Consider the following 21031-nt stretch of genomic DNA (forward strand, 5'->3'; position numbering starts at 1 on the left):
ATCTTATTAACATGCTTAATCTCAGACTTTCTCCCAGATATCTTGAGTTCTCAGACATATTCTAATTTTAGCAGATAGTATCTTGGTTTCTCTGAAGCTCATTTAGTTTTGGATGTAGATTTATCACATTTTTTTTTTCTGTTAAACTAATGTTTCACTGTAGTATCGCATATAGTTACCAATAAAGTAGTTTCACATACAAAGTTAAAAGTGAGCTCTAACCTATGTCTTCTTACTGTTTCTCTAGAACTGTCCAGTAATCCAACTCTAGCTACCATCCTTATTCCTCCTCATGCTCGGATTCAAGCAGCTGCTTCAACCCCAACAAATGCCACAGCAGCCTCAGGTGAGAACTTATAAATCTCTTCTATAAAAATATATTGTGTGTTTTTTTTAGACATGATTACCTCCATTTTATTTCTTTTGATACATGTGAATATTTAATATCTTCTAAGTATTGACAGCACAGCCAAAAGAATAAATGTGAATAAAATAGTGCTCTATTTTCAAAAAGCACAAAAGAATCCCATAAATAACTTTTTATAGAAGGTAAAATACCTGATTGTATTTAATTTTTTTGTTATTTTTAAAGTCATACTTTCCACATAATTTCTTGTTTGTATATCAAATGAGATATCAATAGTAGAATCTGTACAAACATGTCATTGAAGATAATTCACTTTAGTTCCAACACCCTAAATGTAAACTGTATGAGTATACTAGAGAGGCAAAGTTTTAAGAAGTATGGTGAGTTTAATCATTTGACAGGACTAAACTGTAATGCAGGTACATTTAAGATTTAGATCAGAATGTGATGAGGTCTTCTATAAAAAAAAAAAAAGCCCTCATGGTCTCCCAGGGTATAGCTTAGTGTACTGCCGGCCCTTTAGCCAATTAATGGTGTGGCCTGATTTAGTACAAATCACTGTCATTACAGATATGCTGAAAATACCCAACCCTTTTGTGAATTGAAGTTCTGAAGAATGGCTGGATGCTGTTTAAAATGAAGTTAGAAATATACTAGGTAGCATACTCAGGCTCAGAATTTGGCATCCCTTCCTTTCTTACAAAAAGCAGATGTCAGAAGCTGACTTTATTTTCATTAAATCATTTATTACATTGAACTAAGTTGGATCAGACCCATTTTTGCCTAAGGGCATTCATGCTGCAGGAGATAAAATCTTTTATTATTAGTTCCCTGTATTTAACTGTAAAGTCAGAATCCATCAGTTGTCTGACACAAAGTTGTTTGTTTTCCTCCAACATTAATCTTTTGAGACATTGTTAGTAAAGATTAAAAACATTTCGTGCTAGTCCATGTCCTATCTTTATTCCAGAAGTCGGAAAAGTTCTCTTTTTCACTTCTAGTTCTATTAGCACATGCTACCTTGAGAAAGGCATTAAAATAAAACTTTATTAGTTTTAGTATATCTTTCTAGTTTTCTCATTTCTATAAAATGAGTGGCAGTGCTCTCCTAGAGAAATTTTATAAAAACAAATATGTACTGAAATATGTTTCAAATTTTTTAAATGTAAAATACAGGGTTTAAAATATATATATATGACCTATTTATTTAAAACGAAGATAGATTGCTTAGATGAGTTATTAATAACTTACCAAATCACAGGTTAGGTTATGTTGATTGTTCAAAACCTGAAATATACCCTAACCCTGAACTAAGTGCATTTGCTTGGTGAGTTAGTTTCCAGAGTTTTATCAGAATTACTTGACTATGAATAAAAATAAGAATTATGATTGGAAAGTTTTAAATAATTTTAAATGATTTCAGAGAGGAAAAGAGAGGGAGAGAGAGATAGAAACATCAATGATGACAGAGAATTATTGGTTGGCTGCCTCCTGCACGCCCCCTATTGGGGATTAAGCCCACAACCCGTGCATGTTCCCTTGGCCGGAAATAACAGTAGTAAACTAAGTGCTGGAGTTTCTAGTGTGCTTGGAACCTTCAGTCCATAGGCTCGCTCTATCTACTGAGCCAAATCGGCTAGGGCTAAGTGATCTTCTTAATGTGAGATACTAAACTAAGGTTTTTAGGCAATTTGCCTAGTAGGAGTGTAAGGTTATTTCTACATTTGATGCAGGTTATAGTAGTTACCCAAAAAATATTTTCATTGCTTTATGTGCATACATACACACACACACACACACACACACACACACACACACACACACACACACACATATATTCTTATAGTTACTGAAGTCAGATTTCCACATAAATATGGAAACTGCACTGGACGGTGATCCTTAAAGTTTACCTCAAAGTTGAAGTAAATCAGGGGATGGGGAACTTAACAGAGGAATAGTAGGCTGAGACAGAGCTAAAATTAGTTTAGAAAAATGCATGCCTTGAATAGCTTAATAGTTACCAAAGAGGATTTCAGATATTGCTCTGAGCTTCCTTGTGGCTAAAGTAAATAAATGTTATCTGTTAAAATTTTCCACTGTTCATTAGATTAAAAGTACACTTGTGGCTTAGGAGAAGCAAAGTGTTTCTGGCCCTGCTGTGAAAAGTATTTCTTCCGCCTCAGGGCCTTGGATTTGGTATTGTAAGAGATATAATAAATGAAGTTCTCATAATCATTTCAACAATAAATGTAATAGTGAGTTTCATGTCGATACTTGTAAGTATCCCTCTTGTAAGCTAAAGGAATAACACTACAGTATAGTTAAAGGAAAATAGTTTCTTTGGGGCCAAAGTAGTGAGGGTCGCCAAGTATGTTATCAAATATATCTCAGGAAATGCTGATCTAGATGAATGGATTGACTGTATGACGTGAACAGCTGCCTGTATTTAAATAAATATATATGTATGCTTATATATTTTTTAAATAAGAATTTGATGGTGTGAATTATATTTTTAAATAAGACCTTAAAATATACGTGCTCTCTGTTGCCTCTCTTAGCTTCAGTTTCTTTAGCCATAAAACAGGAATAGTAACTACCCACTGCATAGAGTTCTGAGAAGTAAGGTACAAAATGTACAGAATCCGCAGCTTGTGTTTTGTTCAAGGTCCAAGTAGTGGCTACAGGTGAATTGATTAAGACCCATTGGAAAGCATTACTGTGTACGTATAACAAGAACCATTAAAGTTCATACTTTTTAGTTCACTGATTCCACTGTAAGGATTTATCTTCAGGATACATCTACGTGTACAGAGATAGCAATCTATAATAATAAAAGCATAAAATGCTAATTAGACTGGCGTCCTTCCAGACAAAGCTGGGATTGCGAGAGAAGTCTGGGTCCCGGGTGCCAGACGGTGGCCTACTCTTGCACAAGTATTCATACATCAGCCTCTAGTAACCACATAATAACTGAAAGGAGAGCCGGTCTGATGTGAATGCTCAGCAGTAGGAAATCATTTTAATACATTATGAATCTTCATTTTTATTAGCTTAGTGGAAATACTCAATTTATGTGGAGAAAATTTTTAAAAAATCTTTAAGTATCATGTTGATAATTCCCTAAATGTGTGCTTACATGTGAATAGGGACTAGATATTAGGTCTAGTAATAATTAATGTCGTTTTCTAATACTTTTTTAAATCTAATTTATTTAAACAATACAACAAAATTTATTCAACAATATAGTTGCTGTTGTTTTCTACTACTTGTGCCCAACGCTCAGGAAGCATTTTAATCCCTAGGTTGTAAAATTCTTGTGATTTTGATGCAAAAAATTTGGTCAATGCATTTTTGAGGCATTCTTCATTATTAAGTTTTTTTCCAAGAAGAAAGTTTTGCAAAGAACGAAACAAATGGTAATTAGAAGGGGCAATATCAGGAGAATATGCAGGTTGAGGGAGAACTTCCCATTCCAACTGGCGCAGTTTTTCAGCAGTGATTCTTGCAGTATGCGGTCGTGCGTTATCGTGGTGAAGAATTACACCCTTCCAATTAATCAGCGCGGGTTCTTTTTCTCTTAAAGCTTGGGCTAACCTTTCCAATTGGGCACTATACACTGCACTTGTAATGGTTTGGTTAGATGGTAAAAGTTCATAATGAAGAATTCCTTTAAAATTCCACCAAACACACAACATCACTTTTTTCGCATGCAAGTCAGGTTTTGGCGTGGGCTGCGGAGCCTCATTTTTGTCCAACCATTGAGGCCGCCTTTTCAAATTAACATACAGCACCCATTTTTCATCTCCGGTAACAATTTGCTCTAAAAACGGCAAACGGTTTTGACGAGAGAGGAGCGAACTGCAAATTGTGACTCTTTGATTACGGTTGTTGTCGGTCAACTCATGAGGAACCCATTTTCCAAACTTTTGGACTTTGCCAAGTGCACGCAATTGATTGGAAATTGTTTTTTGTGAACAATTTAAAGTTGTCGCAAGCTCTTGTTGGGTAATTTGAGGATTTTGCACCAAAAGAGCTTGAAGAGCTTCTTGATCAAAATTGGACACACGGCCTCGACCACTCTTGTCATCTAACGAAAAATTTCCCTCGCGAAATTTCTCAAACCAACGCTGGCATTTTCTGGCGCTAACTGCATCTTGACCAAGAGCACTACAGATGTTTTTTGCAGCCTCACTTGCTTTTCTCCCTAATTGGAACTCGTAAAGCATGCAGTGCCGAATATGCTCTTCATCCGCCATCTTCTTAGCCCTAGTTTTGCAACAAAAACCAAACCAAACACAAACTTTTTCAAGCAAAACTTGTTAATTGCACTTCACACGTTCTGTAGATACCACGTGTTTGAAGGTTATGTCAATACAAGTCAACGCCAAGCAAGATTTTAAACGAATGTTTAAAAACGACATTAATTATTACTAGACCCGATAGAAATATGCAAAACAAAAAACGTTATGTTAAATTAGTAGATGTAAATTTTTTCTCTCTCTCAAAAACTTTTGCATTCTTTTTAAATTGTTAAAATACCTCAGTTTCTGGGAGCATTATAGTTGATCATGGCTCTGACATGACAAACTCTTAAATTACTAGTCTCAATCTATAAAGTATAATTTCTTATTTTGATGTGTGTGTGTGTGTGTGTGTGTATATATGTTCTGATTTTCTCCACACCCCCAACAGATCCTCTCATTCACTCCATTTGAGAGACCATTCATATAAATTATTTGGGTAACAAAGCTTGAGAAATCATAGCTTTAATAATCAGAGATCACCTGATCTAATTCTAGAATAGTTAAATGTGAGATGTGGTAGGGAATTTTAACTACAGCAGTTTTTTTGTTTTGTTTTATTTTTATTTTTTTCTCTTCATTTGTTTTGTATATCAGTCTGCAGAGCAATGGTTCTTAATTAAAACTAATTTGAAAATCTCTCATACCTACTAAGAACTAGTTGTCTATTTCATGCTTATGTATATTCAGTAATTGGAAGCTCATTACTGGAAGAAGGAGCACATACCATCTTTATATCACTCTGTTAGGAAGTTTATCCTTTTTTCACCCTGAAATTTGTTCCCCTATACTTTCTTCTACTCAGTGATTCTACTTTGGGGTTACAGAGAACCAACCTATTCATTTAAAAAATCCTTCAAATTTTAGTAATGGCTAACATGCCCTTCATACTAGCGAGGTTTTTAAAACTAACCCTGTTCTAAAGTGTCAGGGTGTTAGGTTTTCTATACAGTTGTATATCACCTGCACATTTTCATAAACACATCAACTTCTTGTCTATATTCAAGCAACTAATAAAATCTATCAAACAGGACAAGGCAAGGCTTTCTAGAGGTTTTTTTGTTTTTTGTTTTTCCCTTTGTTGAAATTACTGATAAAATAAGTTAAATGGGACCAGGCAAGGCTTACTAAAGAGTATTCTTCTGGTGGTCTTTGGGTGATTGTTTAATCCTCTTGTTTGCTAAGCTACAGACCAACCTTACAAAATATAGGGGAACAAATATATAATAATGTTACTTAAAACTTTGTGAAATGCTTTGCTGTTGTCAGTAAAACATTCAGATTTCTTCTGTCAAAAAGGTATAACTGTCAAAGATGAAAATAAAACTTTTTAAAACAGGGAAATTTCTAGTGCCTAAATGTTTATAAACTGCATTTCTGTAGTCCATGTTAAGAATTTGTTTCTTGGACTATAGTCTCTGTGTTTAATGGCATTGACATGTGTAAATTGCCCTCAACTTCCTCGGGCTGCATTTTGTTTATTAGGATTTTTGTTATATCCTTTTCAGGTTGAAAACCCTTCTAACAGAAAAGGGAATCATGATAGGAGTTGGACAAGGTCTGTCTTCTCTGTCTTTTTACCTGGTCAGGGTATTTAACTTTTCTTGATCTTACTTTGAAAACCTTTTGCTGTTACCTTATTTAAACCAAACCTGGCCTATTCTTACCGGTTCACATTGTTATTTTTTTATTCTTCCTTGCATATGTGTCCTCCTTCTTAAAGTTATATATTTTTTAATATGAGCTCATATGAGAAAACCCTTTAAGCTGGTTTATTTGATTCTTTTCCCTCTACTTTGCATTGATATTATTTGCAATTGCTTGGTCAGAAATATTTTTTCTAATTTTCTCTTTGTTGTCAGTTATTAGCCTCTTGAAGACTCTAGCTACAAAATCATACTTGATAGTTTTCTGAACTTTTTGAAATTAATTTTGCTAAAGTCATGGTTCACATTTAGCCAGAGCCAGAGGTCCTATCTCCTTAATTATTATAGTTGTTTTTACCCCAGAATTTCTGTCACCTATATCATCTGCCAGTTCTTTCTAGTTGGACAGCATTAAACTCAGAACAATTTTTTTTTGTTTCCACTGCTATTGAGAGATGAAATGTTAAAATAAGTCAATGTATTAAATTCTCATTTAAACAAATGACAATTACCATTTCTTCTCCCACTCCCCAAGTACTGTTTCTGTGCCACTTTCACACATGCACTGGGACAGCTGTATCTATATCCTGTCTAGTTGTGGAATCTGCAGTATATGCCCTCAGGTGTTCCTCTTCCTAACCTTGTCCTTTCTGTTCCCTTTACCTTAACCTAAATGTATGTGAAGTTTCATTAAAGTATACAGCTTTAAAAAGAAAATGAAAGAAAGAAAAAAACCATGGGTTTTTCTCTATTAATTACATAATATAGTTATTTTAGGGGTTGGGGAGTCTCCCATATTCTCACTTCCACAGGTAATCAAAGGTAACATTATTTTATATTTTAGTCTATATATGAATGGACAGAGAGATATGCTTTTTTAAATGGGCTTATGCTCTTAGGGTATAGGAGTATATGATTGTATTTTATTGTATTCTAAATATGTATCATAACTTATTTAACTTATTCTTGGACATTTGGGTTGTATCCCAGTTTTTAGAAGTAGAATTGCTGAGTCAAAAATGTATGAAGACTCTGATACATATTGTCAAGCTTCCTTCCAGAAAGCTTGTAGCAGTTTACACTGCTCATTGGCAGTGCACATTTTTTCCATTTCCTTAACATTAGCCATCTCAGAGTTAGGGTATGGGGAATAGGGTACACATGCTTATTTTTAGGTGTTACCAACTTAGTAGCCAAAGAACATGGTTCTGCTTTTTAGGTCCAGTATTTTACCCATTTCTTTCTTTGGCTCTGTGTTTGAAATAAGACCCATGCACATATGCCAGTTTGACCAATTCACTGACACCAATGAGGTTGTATCTATCCTGTGTCAAGGTTTCAAGTTCACTTGGTGAGTTAATACACAGAGTGAGGCAAAAGTAGGTTTACAGTTCTGAGTATATTAAACACAGAGTTTATTCTTATACTAAAGGCCCAGTGCACGGATTTGTGCACCGGTGGGGTCCCACAGCCTGGCATGTAGGGATTGGGCCGAAACTGGCTCTCCGACATCCCCGGAGGGGTCCCGGATTGCGAGAGGGCGGTTCTCAGGTGACGTGCCCTGTAATTGGGCTCCCTCCTCTCTGGTTCTGGTGCGTCACCTGAGAACCACAGCTCCTACATTCAGCATCTGTCCCCTGGTGGTTATTGCACGTCATAATTACTGGTCAAATGGTTGGTTAAGCTTTTATACATATAATTTATTAATTATTGTACTATTTTCCATACAAACAACTGTAAACCTACTTTTGCCCCCACAGTGTATAAATACTTAAAGTCAAGCCTGTTTAGTCATTATTTCACTACGTTTTTATTCAAAATATGTTCTGTCTTATTAAGTCAAAATTTTTACCTGTTTTTCTCCCCTACCTCAAAAATAATATGAAATCTTTTTGAGTTGGTGAGTGTCCTATCAGACCATTTAGGTGTTCACGTGCTCTTTAGTTCCTTGCCTGAAATCACCTAGTTAAATTCATGTGCCTTTTCTTATTCTTTATTCCTAAATTGTAGGTGTTTTGTTGTGTTGTTTGTTTTAACTTAAAAGATGGAAATGTTTCCTGTGTCTTCATGGCCTTCAATTCCCTATTTTGAACAACCAAGCCTCTTAATTAAAATGTGCTCTGCCCCTGAGCTCAGAGCAACTAAGACCTCTCTGCTGCTAGCAAATCAAATATAAGCAGTCTTGTGGACAAGTCCTCCAGGTTTGCTGGTGTGTGGCTGGCTCACTGATGTCTGAATTTCAGTTCTATTTTTGAAATGACTAAAGCACCTTGGTGTCTTGTGCCGCACCTTTTCCTCAGAATGATATAAAAAGAGGAGTGATGATGCTTTGCTGAGGAGGAACCCCCTCTTCTCCCCAATTGTTACCCAGGCAAAATTGTCAAAATCATAGTTATGATATAAATATAACGGTGGTAATATTAGGGTACATCTTTTATTCTCTGTAATGATCTTGCTGCTGGGCCAGACGATGAACACTTACTTGTATCAACTAGAAGTCTTTAACTTTTATAGACCCATAGCTCTAGAATACTGGTGCATAGTGGCACAGCTTTTGGAACCCAGTTTCTATGTTTACTTTCTGTCCTTTCCTCCCAACCTGTTTTCTTGTTTTCTATTCTTATTTAAAACCTTTAACTACAATTTATAAGTGTGTTCTTTCGTTTACTCTTTACTCTCCATTTGCACATTTGGTCAGACTCATTTGGAGGGACAGGACTTGCTGATGTGTGGGGCAGGGGGGCCTGGGAGTGAAGAATCTAAGTAAGAACTTCAGGACTACAGCCTGGGCAACTGGGTGGGCCAGTTTCCTGAGTATTGGGACAGCTGCCTGTCAGATCCAGGGCTCAGTTATCCAGGGACTCTTACAGATCTCTGAGAATCAGGGAAGAAACTGGGTCCTCTCCTAGAAAATTGTTTATATATCATATATGGAATTTTGCATGTAAAAATTTACTCTAGAAAAAACCACATCCTCATGGACTCTGTTGGGAACCTGATACCTTAGGGCTTCACATTGGTTTTACTGTGGGATTGCCCAAGTTGTCGTTTTTACCTCTGAATTTACACAGACTACAATTGGTTTTAGTAAATGCATGCACAAATTCCCCTTGTCACGTCCTACATAATAAAAAGCTATCATGCAAATGACTGAATGGTGGAATCACCGGTCACTATGATAAGCACTGACCACCAGGGGGCAGACACTCAATGCAGGAGCTGCCCCCTAGTGGTCAGTGTGCTCTCACAGGGGGAGTGCCGCTCAGCCAGAAGCCGGAAGCCAGGCTCATCGCTGGCAAGCACAGCAGCAGTGGTGGGAACCTCTTCCCGCCTCCATGGCAATGCGAAGGATGTCTGACTAACAGCTTAGGCCCATTAAGCCATCAGTCAGACATCCTCCCAGGGTTCCCGGATTGCTAGAGGGTGCAGACCAGGCCGAGGGGATCCCCCCCAAGTGCACGAATTTCGTGTACCGGGTCTCTAGTCTAGTATAAAATCCATGGAACCATTAGCTTTTCTTAGGGTTAGGGAAAAAACAGTTGATCATATGCTGCAGTCTTTCTATGTTGTATAGTTTTTTTAGGAGCATTCCTGATTTTGTAGAGGGACTTGGTCAGTGGTGCTCTCATGGGCTTGTGAGCATAAACCCTAACTGGCATTTAAGTTCTTTGACAAATATGTATGTGTTGGTTATCTGTTGCTACATACCAAGATACCCTAGTAAAATTTAGCAGCTTAAAACAAGAGTAAACATTACCCCCACATACTTCCTGTGAGTCAGGAATTCAGAAGCAGCCTAACTGCTGGATGGTTCTAGGTCAGGGTCTCTAGAGGTTGTAGTCAGACTATCTGCCAGGGCTGCAAACATCTGAAGACTTGCCTGGGGCTAGAAGATATCCTTGCAGGATGGCTTATTCGTGTGGTTGATGAGTCCCTGCTGGCTGTATGCAGGAGGCCTCGGTCCCTCACCAGGAGGACAAGGAGGAAGCTACACATAATTTCTGAAATGATTGACAAGCCAATGCTACTCACCGGGGGAGGAGACTACATTAGGGCATAGACACCAAAATTCATGACTTATTAGGACCATCTTGGAAGCTGGCTACCACAATGTGTAAGAATGATCTTATACTTTCCTTCCCAAAGCTCATTATTCTCTCTGTCCCCCCTCAAGGCTGTTGGTTGGTTGATTGGTTGGTTGGTTGGTTGGTTGGTTAGTTGGTTGGTTAGTTGGTTAGTTTGTACTGCGGGAGTATCAAAAGGGTGGTAATGGGCATTCGTTTCTAGGAAGTGAGGAAGTCAGTGAACTGTCAATTCTTTCCAAAACACTTGTATATCTGTATACCCCACACAGACTTTGAAAATTAGAAAATAAAATAACTATACCTTTAATTCTTAACATAAATTCACTGATCTGTTTTAGTGTAGTAACCCTTTTAGATAATAAAAGTAGGCTTTAGAAATCACAATGGATCGTGTAAGGGGGAATGAAATTAAGTTATTTTCTCCCTTTACTAGGAAATCTTTTCTGCTGCTCCCTACTACCCATAAAAAGTCATCATCCTCTTATTCTGTGCTCAGCTCTCCCATTTGTTAGCCCTCCAATGTAAGGCATATAACTTAATCTCTTTGTGCTTCCATTTTGCCATTGCAAAATGGGGACAACAATTTTTACCTATTTCTTGGGGTTGCTGTGTGGGCTAAATGACATTCCTGCAGTGTGTACTTATTGCAATGTTTGGCACATTGCTAAGCACTCATATATTAACTGCTGCCACTTATTTATTATGGTGTAATGGTGGATATTGAAGTCACACTAAACTATTTTAGATGCCTGTTCTACTTTCCATGTATTAAACAATTACTATAAGCCAGGTGCTATGCTAAGCATTTCATAGACCTTATTTTGTAAGTAGGTAGTATTATTGCCATTTTTCAGGTGAGGAAATTGAGGGGTAGAGAAATTTAAGTAACTTGTTTCAAAATTGCACAGCTATTAAGTTATACAACTAGATCTCATATTAAATAAATGTTTGTAGAATTGGACTAGGTTTAAGAAAGACTATCAGTGTGAATATCAGAAGAGCATTTCTTAAGACTAAAAACTAGTAACTGTACACTCAGTGTTTGGTGATTCACAGTGGGATTGGGTATCTTGGGATGAAAAGATCTTAGCTCACCCTGTAAACCGTAATGCCAAGTGGTGTAACTATCAGTACGAATGTAAAGGAAGCAAATGCTGCTTACTGTTTAATGCTTCAGAAGAAAAGTTATAGAATCACCATATGTATTCAAATCAAGTGACAGTTTATCAGAATTTTAAATTAATGAGCATTACTATAATAAAGGGGCCATATTAATTTAAATTTGTAAAATAAGTTTACAGAATTGACAGTGGGAACAAAATAAGTATGTACCAAGAAGAATTTACAAAATGTAGTTTTGTTCAGTCAGAAAGCCAAGTGGTCTGTTGGAGCTATCATTGAGTTCATAGGACTTCACTTTTTATTTTGTTTTGCTTTTCTCCTCCCTGTACTTTGTCTTCCTTGGGATGGGAGACTTCTTTTCCTCAACAAAGACATGTATAATTTGATTTTTAAGTGCAGTTCATTGCATTAGATAAAAGGGTTTGGGTGTAGGTGTATTTTAATATATTTTTATTTATTTCCAAGAGGAAAAGAGAGAAAGAGATAGAAACATCAATGACGAGAGAGAATCATTGATCAGCTGCCTCCTGCACACCCCCTATTGGGAATGGAGCCCGAAACCCAGGCATGTTCCCTGACTAGGAATCGACTTGGAACCTCCTGGCCATACCACTGAGCCATACCAGCTGGGCTTTTTTGTTTTGTTTTTTACTAATGATTATAGTGCTATGACTTAGGTATCAAAGATATTTATAATTAAAATAATTATCTGTTAAAATTTTACTCATCAAATTATTTGGAAACTAGAGGCCTGGTGCACAAAATTTGTGCACGGGGAGAAGGGGTGATGGTGTCCCACAGCCCAGCCTGCCTTCTCTCCAATCTGGGATCCCTCTCACAATCCAAGACTGCTGGCTCCCAACTGCTCGCCTGCCTACCTTCCTGATTGCCCTAACCACTTCTGCCTGCCAGCCTGATCACCCACTAACCACTCCCATGATTGATGTCTAATTGCTCTCTTGCCAGTTTGTTTGCCTCCAATTTCCCTCCTCTGCCAGCCAGGTTACCCCTAACTGCCCTCACCTGCAGGGTTGATCGCCTCCAACTTCCCTCCCCTGCTTGCCTGGTCCCTCTCAACTGCCCTCCCTTGCAGGCCTGGTGCCTCCCAACTGCCCTCCCCTGATGGCCATCTTGTGTCCACATAGGGGCAGGATCTTTGACCACATGGGGGCAGCAATCTTGTGTGTTGGAGTGATGGTCAATCTGCATATTACTCTTTTATTAGATAGGATAGAGGCCTGGTGCACAGGTGGGGGCTGGCTGGTTTGTCCTGAAGGGTGTCCCAGATTAGGGTGGGGGTTTCCTTGGGGCATGGGGTGGCCTGAGCAAGGGGCCTGTGGTGGTTTGCAGGCGAGCCACGCCCCTGGCGACCCAAGTTGGAGGCCCTGGTATCTGGAATTTATTTACCTTCTACAACTGAAACTTTGTAGCCTTGAGTGGAGGCATAGGCAGGCAAGGGCAGGCCATTGCCTGGGAAACCCAAGCCTCCCTCCTGCTCTCTGTGGCTGTAGCCATCTTGGTTAGTTTTATTTGCATACTTGTTCTGATTGGCTGGTGGGCGTGGCTTGTACAAGTAGCAGAGTGATGGTTAATTTGCATATTACTCTTTTGTTAGGTAGGATAATCCAAAGAAAAAATAAGAGATCATAAATTACAAATCTATTTTCAAATTTTATTGTTTGGAAAGTGAATTCATTTTTGGTTGTGTGCCCACTTAAAAGGCTTGTGCTTTTTATTCTCATGCAAGCAGCCTCTGGCTTCATCCAAGGGGGGTGGGACTCGTGTGGGGAACGTCTTCAGCTCACAGGTAGTATCTACTGAAAGAACATTGGCTGATTAATAGCAAATTATGATTTTGCCAAAGAGCAAATTACTAATGTAATGGGCTGGATGGCAATGTAGTTAAGTCTTCGTGGGTGTTGGCTAATGCTGGTGGCTGCCCTGGCCAGAGCTGCCAGCAGTGCTGGTACGTGTGCTGATGTCGTGATGGAGCCGATAAATTCCCGGTGATTAGTGAGTCCCTTAACTCCTGGGGAAGATCAGAACGTGACAGTTTTACCTGTCATGTTCACAAACTGACAAGGGAGAGAAGTGTTGTCTGATGATGATCCTGCAGAGGTACTGAGTTGTCATACAAAGCACACGAGATGCACAGTGAGCTTGGCTTTGTGAGAAACATTATTAACTCTGAAACAGCTCTGTGGCCTTTCAGCTTTCTTTGGACTATTGTTTAATGCAGACTGTGCCTAAATTATGAAAATGGGTGTTTTTCTGGGAAAGGCTCAGAGGAACCTGTGGCCTGGACAAAAATTGTTGTTCTGTTATTATTGATGCACAGAATTTGTATGATCATTGAGAGTAAAACTCCTGCTAAGCAAGGCACGTTATGGTTTACAGGAAAAACCAGGAGTCATGAGTGAAGTAGTAGACCTGGGCACTAACTAACTTTTAGAAGAAAGGCTGTTTGCCTGCCTTTGGAGAATAGGTTCTGTGCCATTTACCCTCTCCTGCACCCATCCTGGCGCCATGCCCGTGAGTTCATATGAATCCGTGCCGTCTGCTAAGGCCTGGTAACAGGAGGAGAAGCGTTTCTTCCCCAAAGTCTGATTTAAATGTATAGAGGGCTGATTGTTTTGAGGACAGAAAAATCAAGAATTTAGGAAAGAAGTATAGTTTTCATAGAGTGGCCATTAAACTTATAAAGTGAACAGCTAATTTTTAAGAATTCCTGTGTGTCCTTGGGGTCTTTTGTTTCTCACTCTAATTTAAAAAATTCAAAGTAGAAAAGTCAGAAGACCAAATGTTGCTTTCGCCATGACCTTGTTTACTGTGTTCATCACAGGATATAGAACTATAGTTTCTATAGAGAGAAAACGTCTGGGTATCATCAGCCTTGACGGCCAAGGGAGGTGTGACTTCTAGGGAGATGGCTCTTGAAAGTTGTCCATCCCAATCAAGCCACCTCTCCTGTTCTCAGGGCTTACCGTGAAGTGCTTGGGAGATGACAGGGATGCAACTTAATTAAACTAGTCACTGAAATAGCAGTGTATGCCTACCGGAGACTGACAGCCAATCTGGACACAAATGCTTGCTTAAATGTTAATGGATATCATGAAATAATGGGCCTTTAAAAGAGGGAAGGGGGGGTTAAAGTTATGATGTTACACATATTTCCAAAACATTAGGCAAAGTAAGGTTAGTGCCAAGATAGTTACTACAAGATACTTTATTGAATTAAGTGAATTGGTGGCTGTTCCTTTTTCTGCTAGTTGTCTATCTTCCACGTCTATGAATAACGACGATGGCCTGTACTTAGAAAGCAAGCAATTGAGTTTGATTTACACACAGCACTTCTGCCTGTCACGCTGGCCCACAGTACTTCCACTGCCTCCACCCCTTTTACTCTCCCAGGCAGATGGCATGGTTCAGGACTTCCAACAAGTTTTCAGCTGTGCATTTTCAGATCGCTAGACTCCAGATCCTATACCATTGATCCAGGCTAGAACAAGAGCTTTGATAGACATGGTCTCTGGCTACCAGAGTCTGTAACTTATTCAAAGACAGTATTGTCCTGCATCAGGACCAGGCCACAGCCTGGACTTAGCTCTAAGCAGGAAGAAATCCAGATGTCTAGTATTGGCCATGTTTTAAACATTTCAGATAACACTTGGAAGCAGGCCGCACAGCTCAGTCTGCAGTTGAGACAGCATGCTTTTCTCTTTGAGGCTTTACAGCATCACTCATGCTCTCTCTTGGGACTTTTGATTTGCAGATGCTAATGCTGGAGACCGTGGACAGACCAATAGCTCTGCTTCTGCATCAGCTTCCAACTCCACCTGAACAGTCCCGAGCAGCCAGCTGCACAGGAAAAACCACCAGTTACTTGAGTGTCACTCAGCAACACTGGTCACGTTTGGAAAGAAAATTAAAGAGAGAAAAAAACCTGCTCATTTTAGTGTTCAATTTTTTTATTATTGTTATTATTTAACCTTGTAAAATATCTATAAATACAAACCAATTTCATTGTATTCTCACTTTGAGGGAGACCCAGGGGTGGGAGGGGGAGGGGGAGGGAAAGCGGAGCACCAGAACAGATCTCTCTCCCACGACAATCTTACCAGAAGTCTGCTGTTAGATACTTAAAAACAGAACTCCTGCTTCATGCCCCTTCCACAAAAGAAGAAAACTTCGTTCTGGCTGAAGTTTTTTTTTTTACCTTCTTTTCTTTTAAAGTCAAGTGTAAGACTTGGTATAGTGCACAGCTTGAAATTGGTTAGGAGCTTAGCAGGTGTAACCCCATGGGGACTTAAATGTCACTTGTAAAATTAATCCATATCATCGGGCGTTTGAAGACTTGCCTTTGGCATGTTGGTGGCAGGCATGGCAGACAAAAAGAGAAAAAGGAAATGTGTATTCTGTGTAACCCTGGGAGGTCAATAAAGTTAGAAGCTGTAAGGGAAAGATTCTTAATTGATTTGTTAAAGTTCTGTTTTGCTCTTAATCATGTTAGTGGTGGGGGATTTGTGTAAGAGGCTGTCGGGAAGGAGCCTGCCTGCCCTTCCTGTGGATCTTGGCTTGCCTGGCCAAACGTTCTCCGCACACCTTGGTGCGGTTGTACACTGGTGGCGGAGGAGAAGGCTGACAAAGCGGTGGGCTGGCACCCTGGCTGCAGAGGTCAAAAGCCGATAAACCTGGAGGAAGGGACGGGCCAGGGCGGATCTCACCACTGTGAATGAAGTAGTCCAGATTCTTTTCTAAAGTTGCTTCCCTTGGAAAGATACACTTGAGAAGACATTATAGTTAAATAATGTGAACTGTAACAGTCTACTGGTTTATTTTCATATTTTTTTAATTACAGATTGAGCTTGCAGAAATTGCCACATTCTGCACATAGTTCTAATTTTAAATCCAAATCTAGAATCTGTATTTAATTTCAGCTTTTTTTTAACCTCATGCTTTTTAAATTTTTTATTTATTGATGCATGTGTCAGGCCATTATTATTCTAGATGATAGGAATATTAAAAACTACACATCCAAATGATATAAACAGTCACTTGTACCTGCTGACTTTTTAGGAAAGTGGATTACATAAATGTGTGTATAGGTGTTATATATGCATAGATTCAGTACTGCCTTTTGTTTTTGTCTTCATTTTGTCCACAGTATCAACATTGACTGCTTGAAGAGTGAGAAGAAGAATGTTTCCCCATACCCAGTTAAGAGTTTTGCTTGTTTTCTTTCCTGTATCAGTAATGGTGTAAGAACCAGTCTCTGTTTTTGAAGAAAAAGCAATATTCCTTGGAAAGCAAGGAGGATTGAAGGATTATGTTTGCAGTGAGGAAATGGATTTTCACAGAGTTTGTTTTCACGTTTAAGGTTGACATCTATGTGGGCCTTATATACTCTAAAATGAACCTTAGTCACCTTGGTGCTTACGGGCCATTACTTGACCTATGAATCTTAAAGGCACAACCAGCTGTACTTTACATGTAAAGGTTACTTGAGTGATGGCCGCCTTTCCCCGCTCCCGCTCCTTCCCCGCACGCCTTCTACGGTTCACCGAGAGCCAGGGCTGCAGAGCTGGGCCCTGGGTTGCGTGTGACTTACCTTCCCCTTCTCATTGCCACCTTCTGCCATGGGGGTCTCGCCCTCCAGGCGATTTGGAAGTGGAGTCTCTTGACAGCCCTCATGCAGGTCCCCGGAGCCTGTACTGCTTCTTACCCACCTGACTCCCAGAGAGTCGACTGCCTGCTGACGTGAACCAGTGCCAGGAAGGCAACTGTGAGCCATCGTCGTTTTCACTCACTGTTTAAGCTCTTAGGCCGCAAAAGGGGTTTCTCAAACCTCTGTTTATATCAGAGTTCATGAGAAAGGAAACATCCTCAGTCAAACCAAATCAAACATACTGAATTTTACTTTTCATAATGAGCATCTGAGAGCTGATTAAGATTGGAAAGACATCTGAATGAAAGTATTTGGCAACATGATACTAAAGGAATGGCTTTGATAGGCCATTTTCAGGAAAGATAAAGAGGCCGAACAGCAGGTCTGTGACAGAAATGGACCTGCTTTCAGACCACTGCCCAGCCAACATCTGGACAGACACTACTCTGGATTTGGTATATCTGCCAGAGTCCATAAAAATCTGTGTGTGTTTTACAAAATACCTTCCCCCCGATAAATGGGGTGAGAAAAGAGAAGAGTCTGATGCTTTCCTCTCGGGTTGTGTGTGCGTGTGTGAGGGCTGAGTTGCGTGGTTTTTTCTTTCTCAAGGATCATGGCAGGATCACAGCTCTTTTATACAAGTGAGATCCAGGTCTCTGCGTATCTTTTTGTAAATAATAATAAAAGCTCCTCACCAAATTCAAGCCTGTACATTACATTTTCTTTCAATGTTTTTAAATTTAAGTTTTATTGTTTTGTATGTAAATATGTGGACCCAGGAACTGTTATTAATGAGCAAAAAGTTACTGTTCAGGGCAGTGATTCTGTTTAATAATCAGACAAAATGTAGACGAGCTTTTTAAAGCCATATAGTTTTAACTCTGTACAATAGGTACCGGCCTGTATTATTGTAACAATAACTCTAGCAATGTATAGTGTATCTATATAGTTTGGAGTGCCTTCGCTTCCATGTGTTTGTTTTTTTGTTTTTCATTTTTTTAATTTTAATTGGTTTCTCTCTCTAGCCATGTCTCCCTGTCCCGACCCTTTTCCCTATGAGATAATAGTTCACTCATAACACAGTGTCTGTGCCCCTTCACGGTGAATTTCAGTGACACCATGCTCAGGAGTGGAAAGAGGAAACCATGTTTATAATCTCACATCATGTAAGCCCTGCCTTTGTTTTGGTTCTGAACATACGTCTTCCTCAGTAGCAGTGACCGGTTTCATTTCATCCCGAGGCCGGCCGGGGGCTCAGCACAGTGCCGGGGGCCCTGGAGCCGGAGGGATCCATTAGCTTCTGCTCGTCTCTTCCCCAAACCCTAACCATTGTCTTAAAAAAGCAGATTCCATGCTCACTCTCACAAATGAGAGGGGAGAATTGGTTCTTGTAAATCAGAATTCCATCATAGTGTCAGGTTTTGCTAGTCAGGTCTGAATTGCCAAAAGGCAGTTGCAGGCAGTAACACCGGAGTGCCGTGAGGACTGGGGCTTACCCAGGGTACTCCATCTGTCCGTCCTCTCGCCACCTCCACCCCTTTCAGCAAAATCTCATTTTAATTTCTTTTTTCAAAAATTGATTGAGTTCTTACTGTGTGCCCATCATGAAGGCCTTTTTTGAAAGAAAATCAAAATTAGTTGTTTTGCCTCCAAGTACTCCATATGAGATGTCTTGAGTAGGAAAAAAACACAAACTACCAAACCAAAGGTTCCTCTATTTGAAATATCATGTGTTCGTTCCAGCAAGGCGGAAAACTGCACCTTCTTTCCAGTGACATGTCATTTTTTAAAGTCCTCTTAATTTTTAGATACATATTTTTGGTGTGTGTGTTAATCAAGCTGCCTAACCAGCCATCTGGTCTGCACCAATGCAAAGGTTTCTGAGAGGACCATTGTATTCTCTATCCCTGTGGATATAAAGACACTGGCATTTTCTTTCTTTTCCCCTTTAATTTTTAAGGGACTTAACTTCGGAATCTTCCAAAGGAAGTTTGGCCAATCCCAGATCACCAGTAGTTTGGCTTCTTTTTTTTTTTTAATGAAAATTGTAACCGATTTCTGTTGTTCTTAGTGATCATCTAATCACAGAGCCAAACACTTTCTCCCGTCTATAGAAAAACAAATTCAGCATGCATTACAATAAAACCTGTCTTTTCTGATAGAAACCTGAGCCACTGAAGATAAGAGAGACAACTAGAAGCAGAGTAGAGTCCCAGACTAAGGTCTACGTTTGAGAGGCTTCGAAAGTAATCCCGGAGGTTTGGGTTATTTTCACAAGGGTTATGACGTTTTACTCAAGTTTGTTGCTCCGTTTTGCACCTCTGCAATAAAAGCAAAATGACAACCAGTACATAAGGGGTTAGCTTGACAAAGTAGACTTTCTTGTGTTAATTTTAAGGTTTTTTTTTTCATACTATATCTGCTACAGGCAGATTCAGATAGATGTATGAAATGTGCTTGCCTGTAAAATTGCATTTATAAATGTGTTGCCGATGGATCACTTGGGCCTGTACACATACCAATTAGCGTGACCACTTCCATCTTAAAAACAAATCTAAAAAACAAAATTTATTATATATACATATATATATATATATATATATATAAAGGACTGTGGGTTGTATACAAACTATTGCAAACACTTGTGCAAATCTGTCTTGATATAAAGGAAAAGCAAAATCTGTATAACATTATTACTACTTGAATGCCTCTGTGACTGATTTTTTTTTTTTCATTTTAAATATAAACTTTTTTGTGAAAAGTATGCTTAATGGTTTTTTTTCCCCCCTTTTCCCCATTCCCTTGTAAATACATTTCGTTCTATGTGACTTGGTTTGGAAATAGTTAACTGGTACTGTAATTTGCATTAAATAAAAAGTAGGTAGCCTGGAAATGAAATTAAAATTCACAAGTGTGTGGTCTTTATTTCACTACCCAGCCCTCCTCTTCACCCGGCCAGTTTTGCCACTGCAATATGTAGACACATCGCCACCTCTCTTCCTCCCGTTAGAGAAACATGGATCTTTGTTATAAAAATCAAGATACGAACATTAGTTCTCGTTCTTTCAAATGATCTTATTCCATTGTGTGGCCGAGAGGTGCAGCTTCCATCTTGGAAACCTTTGGATTGGATGCAGAGGAAGCTTTGCAGATGCTGCATTGAGAAGAAAGAAAACACGCCCGAAAGGGACAAGTCTTAAAAACGTGTACAAGCTGCTGTCTTCTGTTACTGTGCTCATGGTTTGGTGTAGCTGTGTTTTTTTTTAAGTTCCATCCCATCGGTAATGGTCTGGGAGTATCTGTAAAATAAGTGAACACAAACAGTGGGGCTGTACCTCCCTGGTAACCGACACATGTTGTGTTTGAGTCCCATCATTTCCAATACTGGATGCTGTATGTAAACATGTAATGTCTCTTAGTGCAAAAAGAAACTTTTTTTTAGGGCTGGCTCGCGGTCAGGCCTAATCTAAAGGCTAGATATAAAGTCATGTGACTGCTGCTTCAATAAAAACAAATTTATATTGGATAAAGTCTGGTCCTCTTTCTTCACTTACGTGTTCATTGTGGTGAGATGTGGCAGTGGAGGGGCGGGGGTTGAGGAAGTCCCTTGTGGGATAGGCTGGCCTCCAGATACCACTGAAGTACTTTTGTTTGAGAGTCACTCATATTTCCTGCCCCCTTTGAGTAGGGGTTGAGCAGGATGCCCTTTTAACTTAAAATCCTGGAAGTCTTCCCTTCCAGTCGTTTGGGGTCACATTTCTGGGGGAGCCGTGACAATGCCAATTGAGGCTGGAAAGGGGTCGTGAGAAAAGGGAGGGGTCAAGCTGTAGGTTCCCTCGAGGGAA

General features: G+C 39.3%; 1 protein-coding gene across 8 annotated transcripts in view; it reads left to right on the forward strand.

Annotated features, from left to right (window-relative positions):
- Positions 1-20090, forward strand: part of GSK3B (glycogen synthase kinase 3 beta) — a 180612-nt gene extending 160522 nt beyond the window's left edge. For 5 of the 8 annotated variants that reach the window (XM_036447137.2, XM_036447139.2, XM_036447140.2 and 2 more), the window contains 2 exons: positions 248-346; positions 15294-20090. In XM_036447137.2, the coding sequence (XP_036303030.1) occupies positions 248-346; positions 15294-15361 (167 nt within the window). In that variant the 3' untranslated portion in view covers positions 15362-20090. Of the gene's footprint in view, positions 1-247; positions 347-921; positions 996-6176; positions 6227-15293 lie in introns of those variants that run through there. The other 3 variants (XM_036447141.2, XM_045583964.1, XM_045583965.1) reach the window with 3 other exon arrangements.
- The last annotated feature ends 941 nt before the right edge of the window (positions 20091-21031 follow it).

The sequence above is a fragment of the Pipistrellus kuhlii genome, unplaced genomic scaffold, assembly GCF_014108245.1.
Source record: "Pipistrellus kuhlii isolate mPipKuh1 unplaced genomic scaffold, mPipKuh1.p scaffold_m20_p_2, whole genome shotgun sequence".
NCBI lineage: Eukaryota > Metazoa > Chordata > Mammalia > Chiroptera > Vespertilionidae > Pipistrellus > Pipistrellus kuhlii.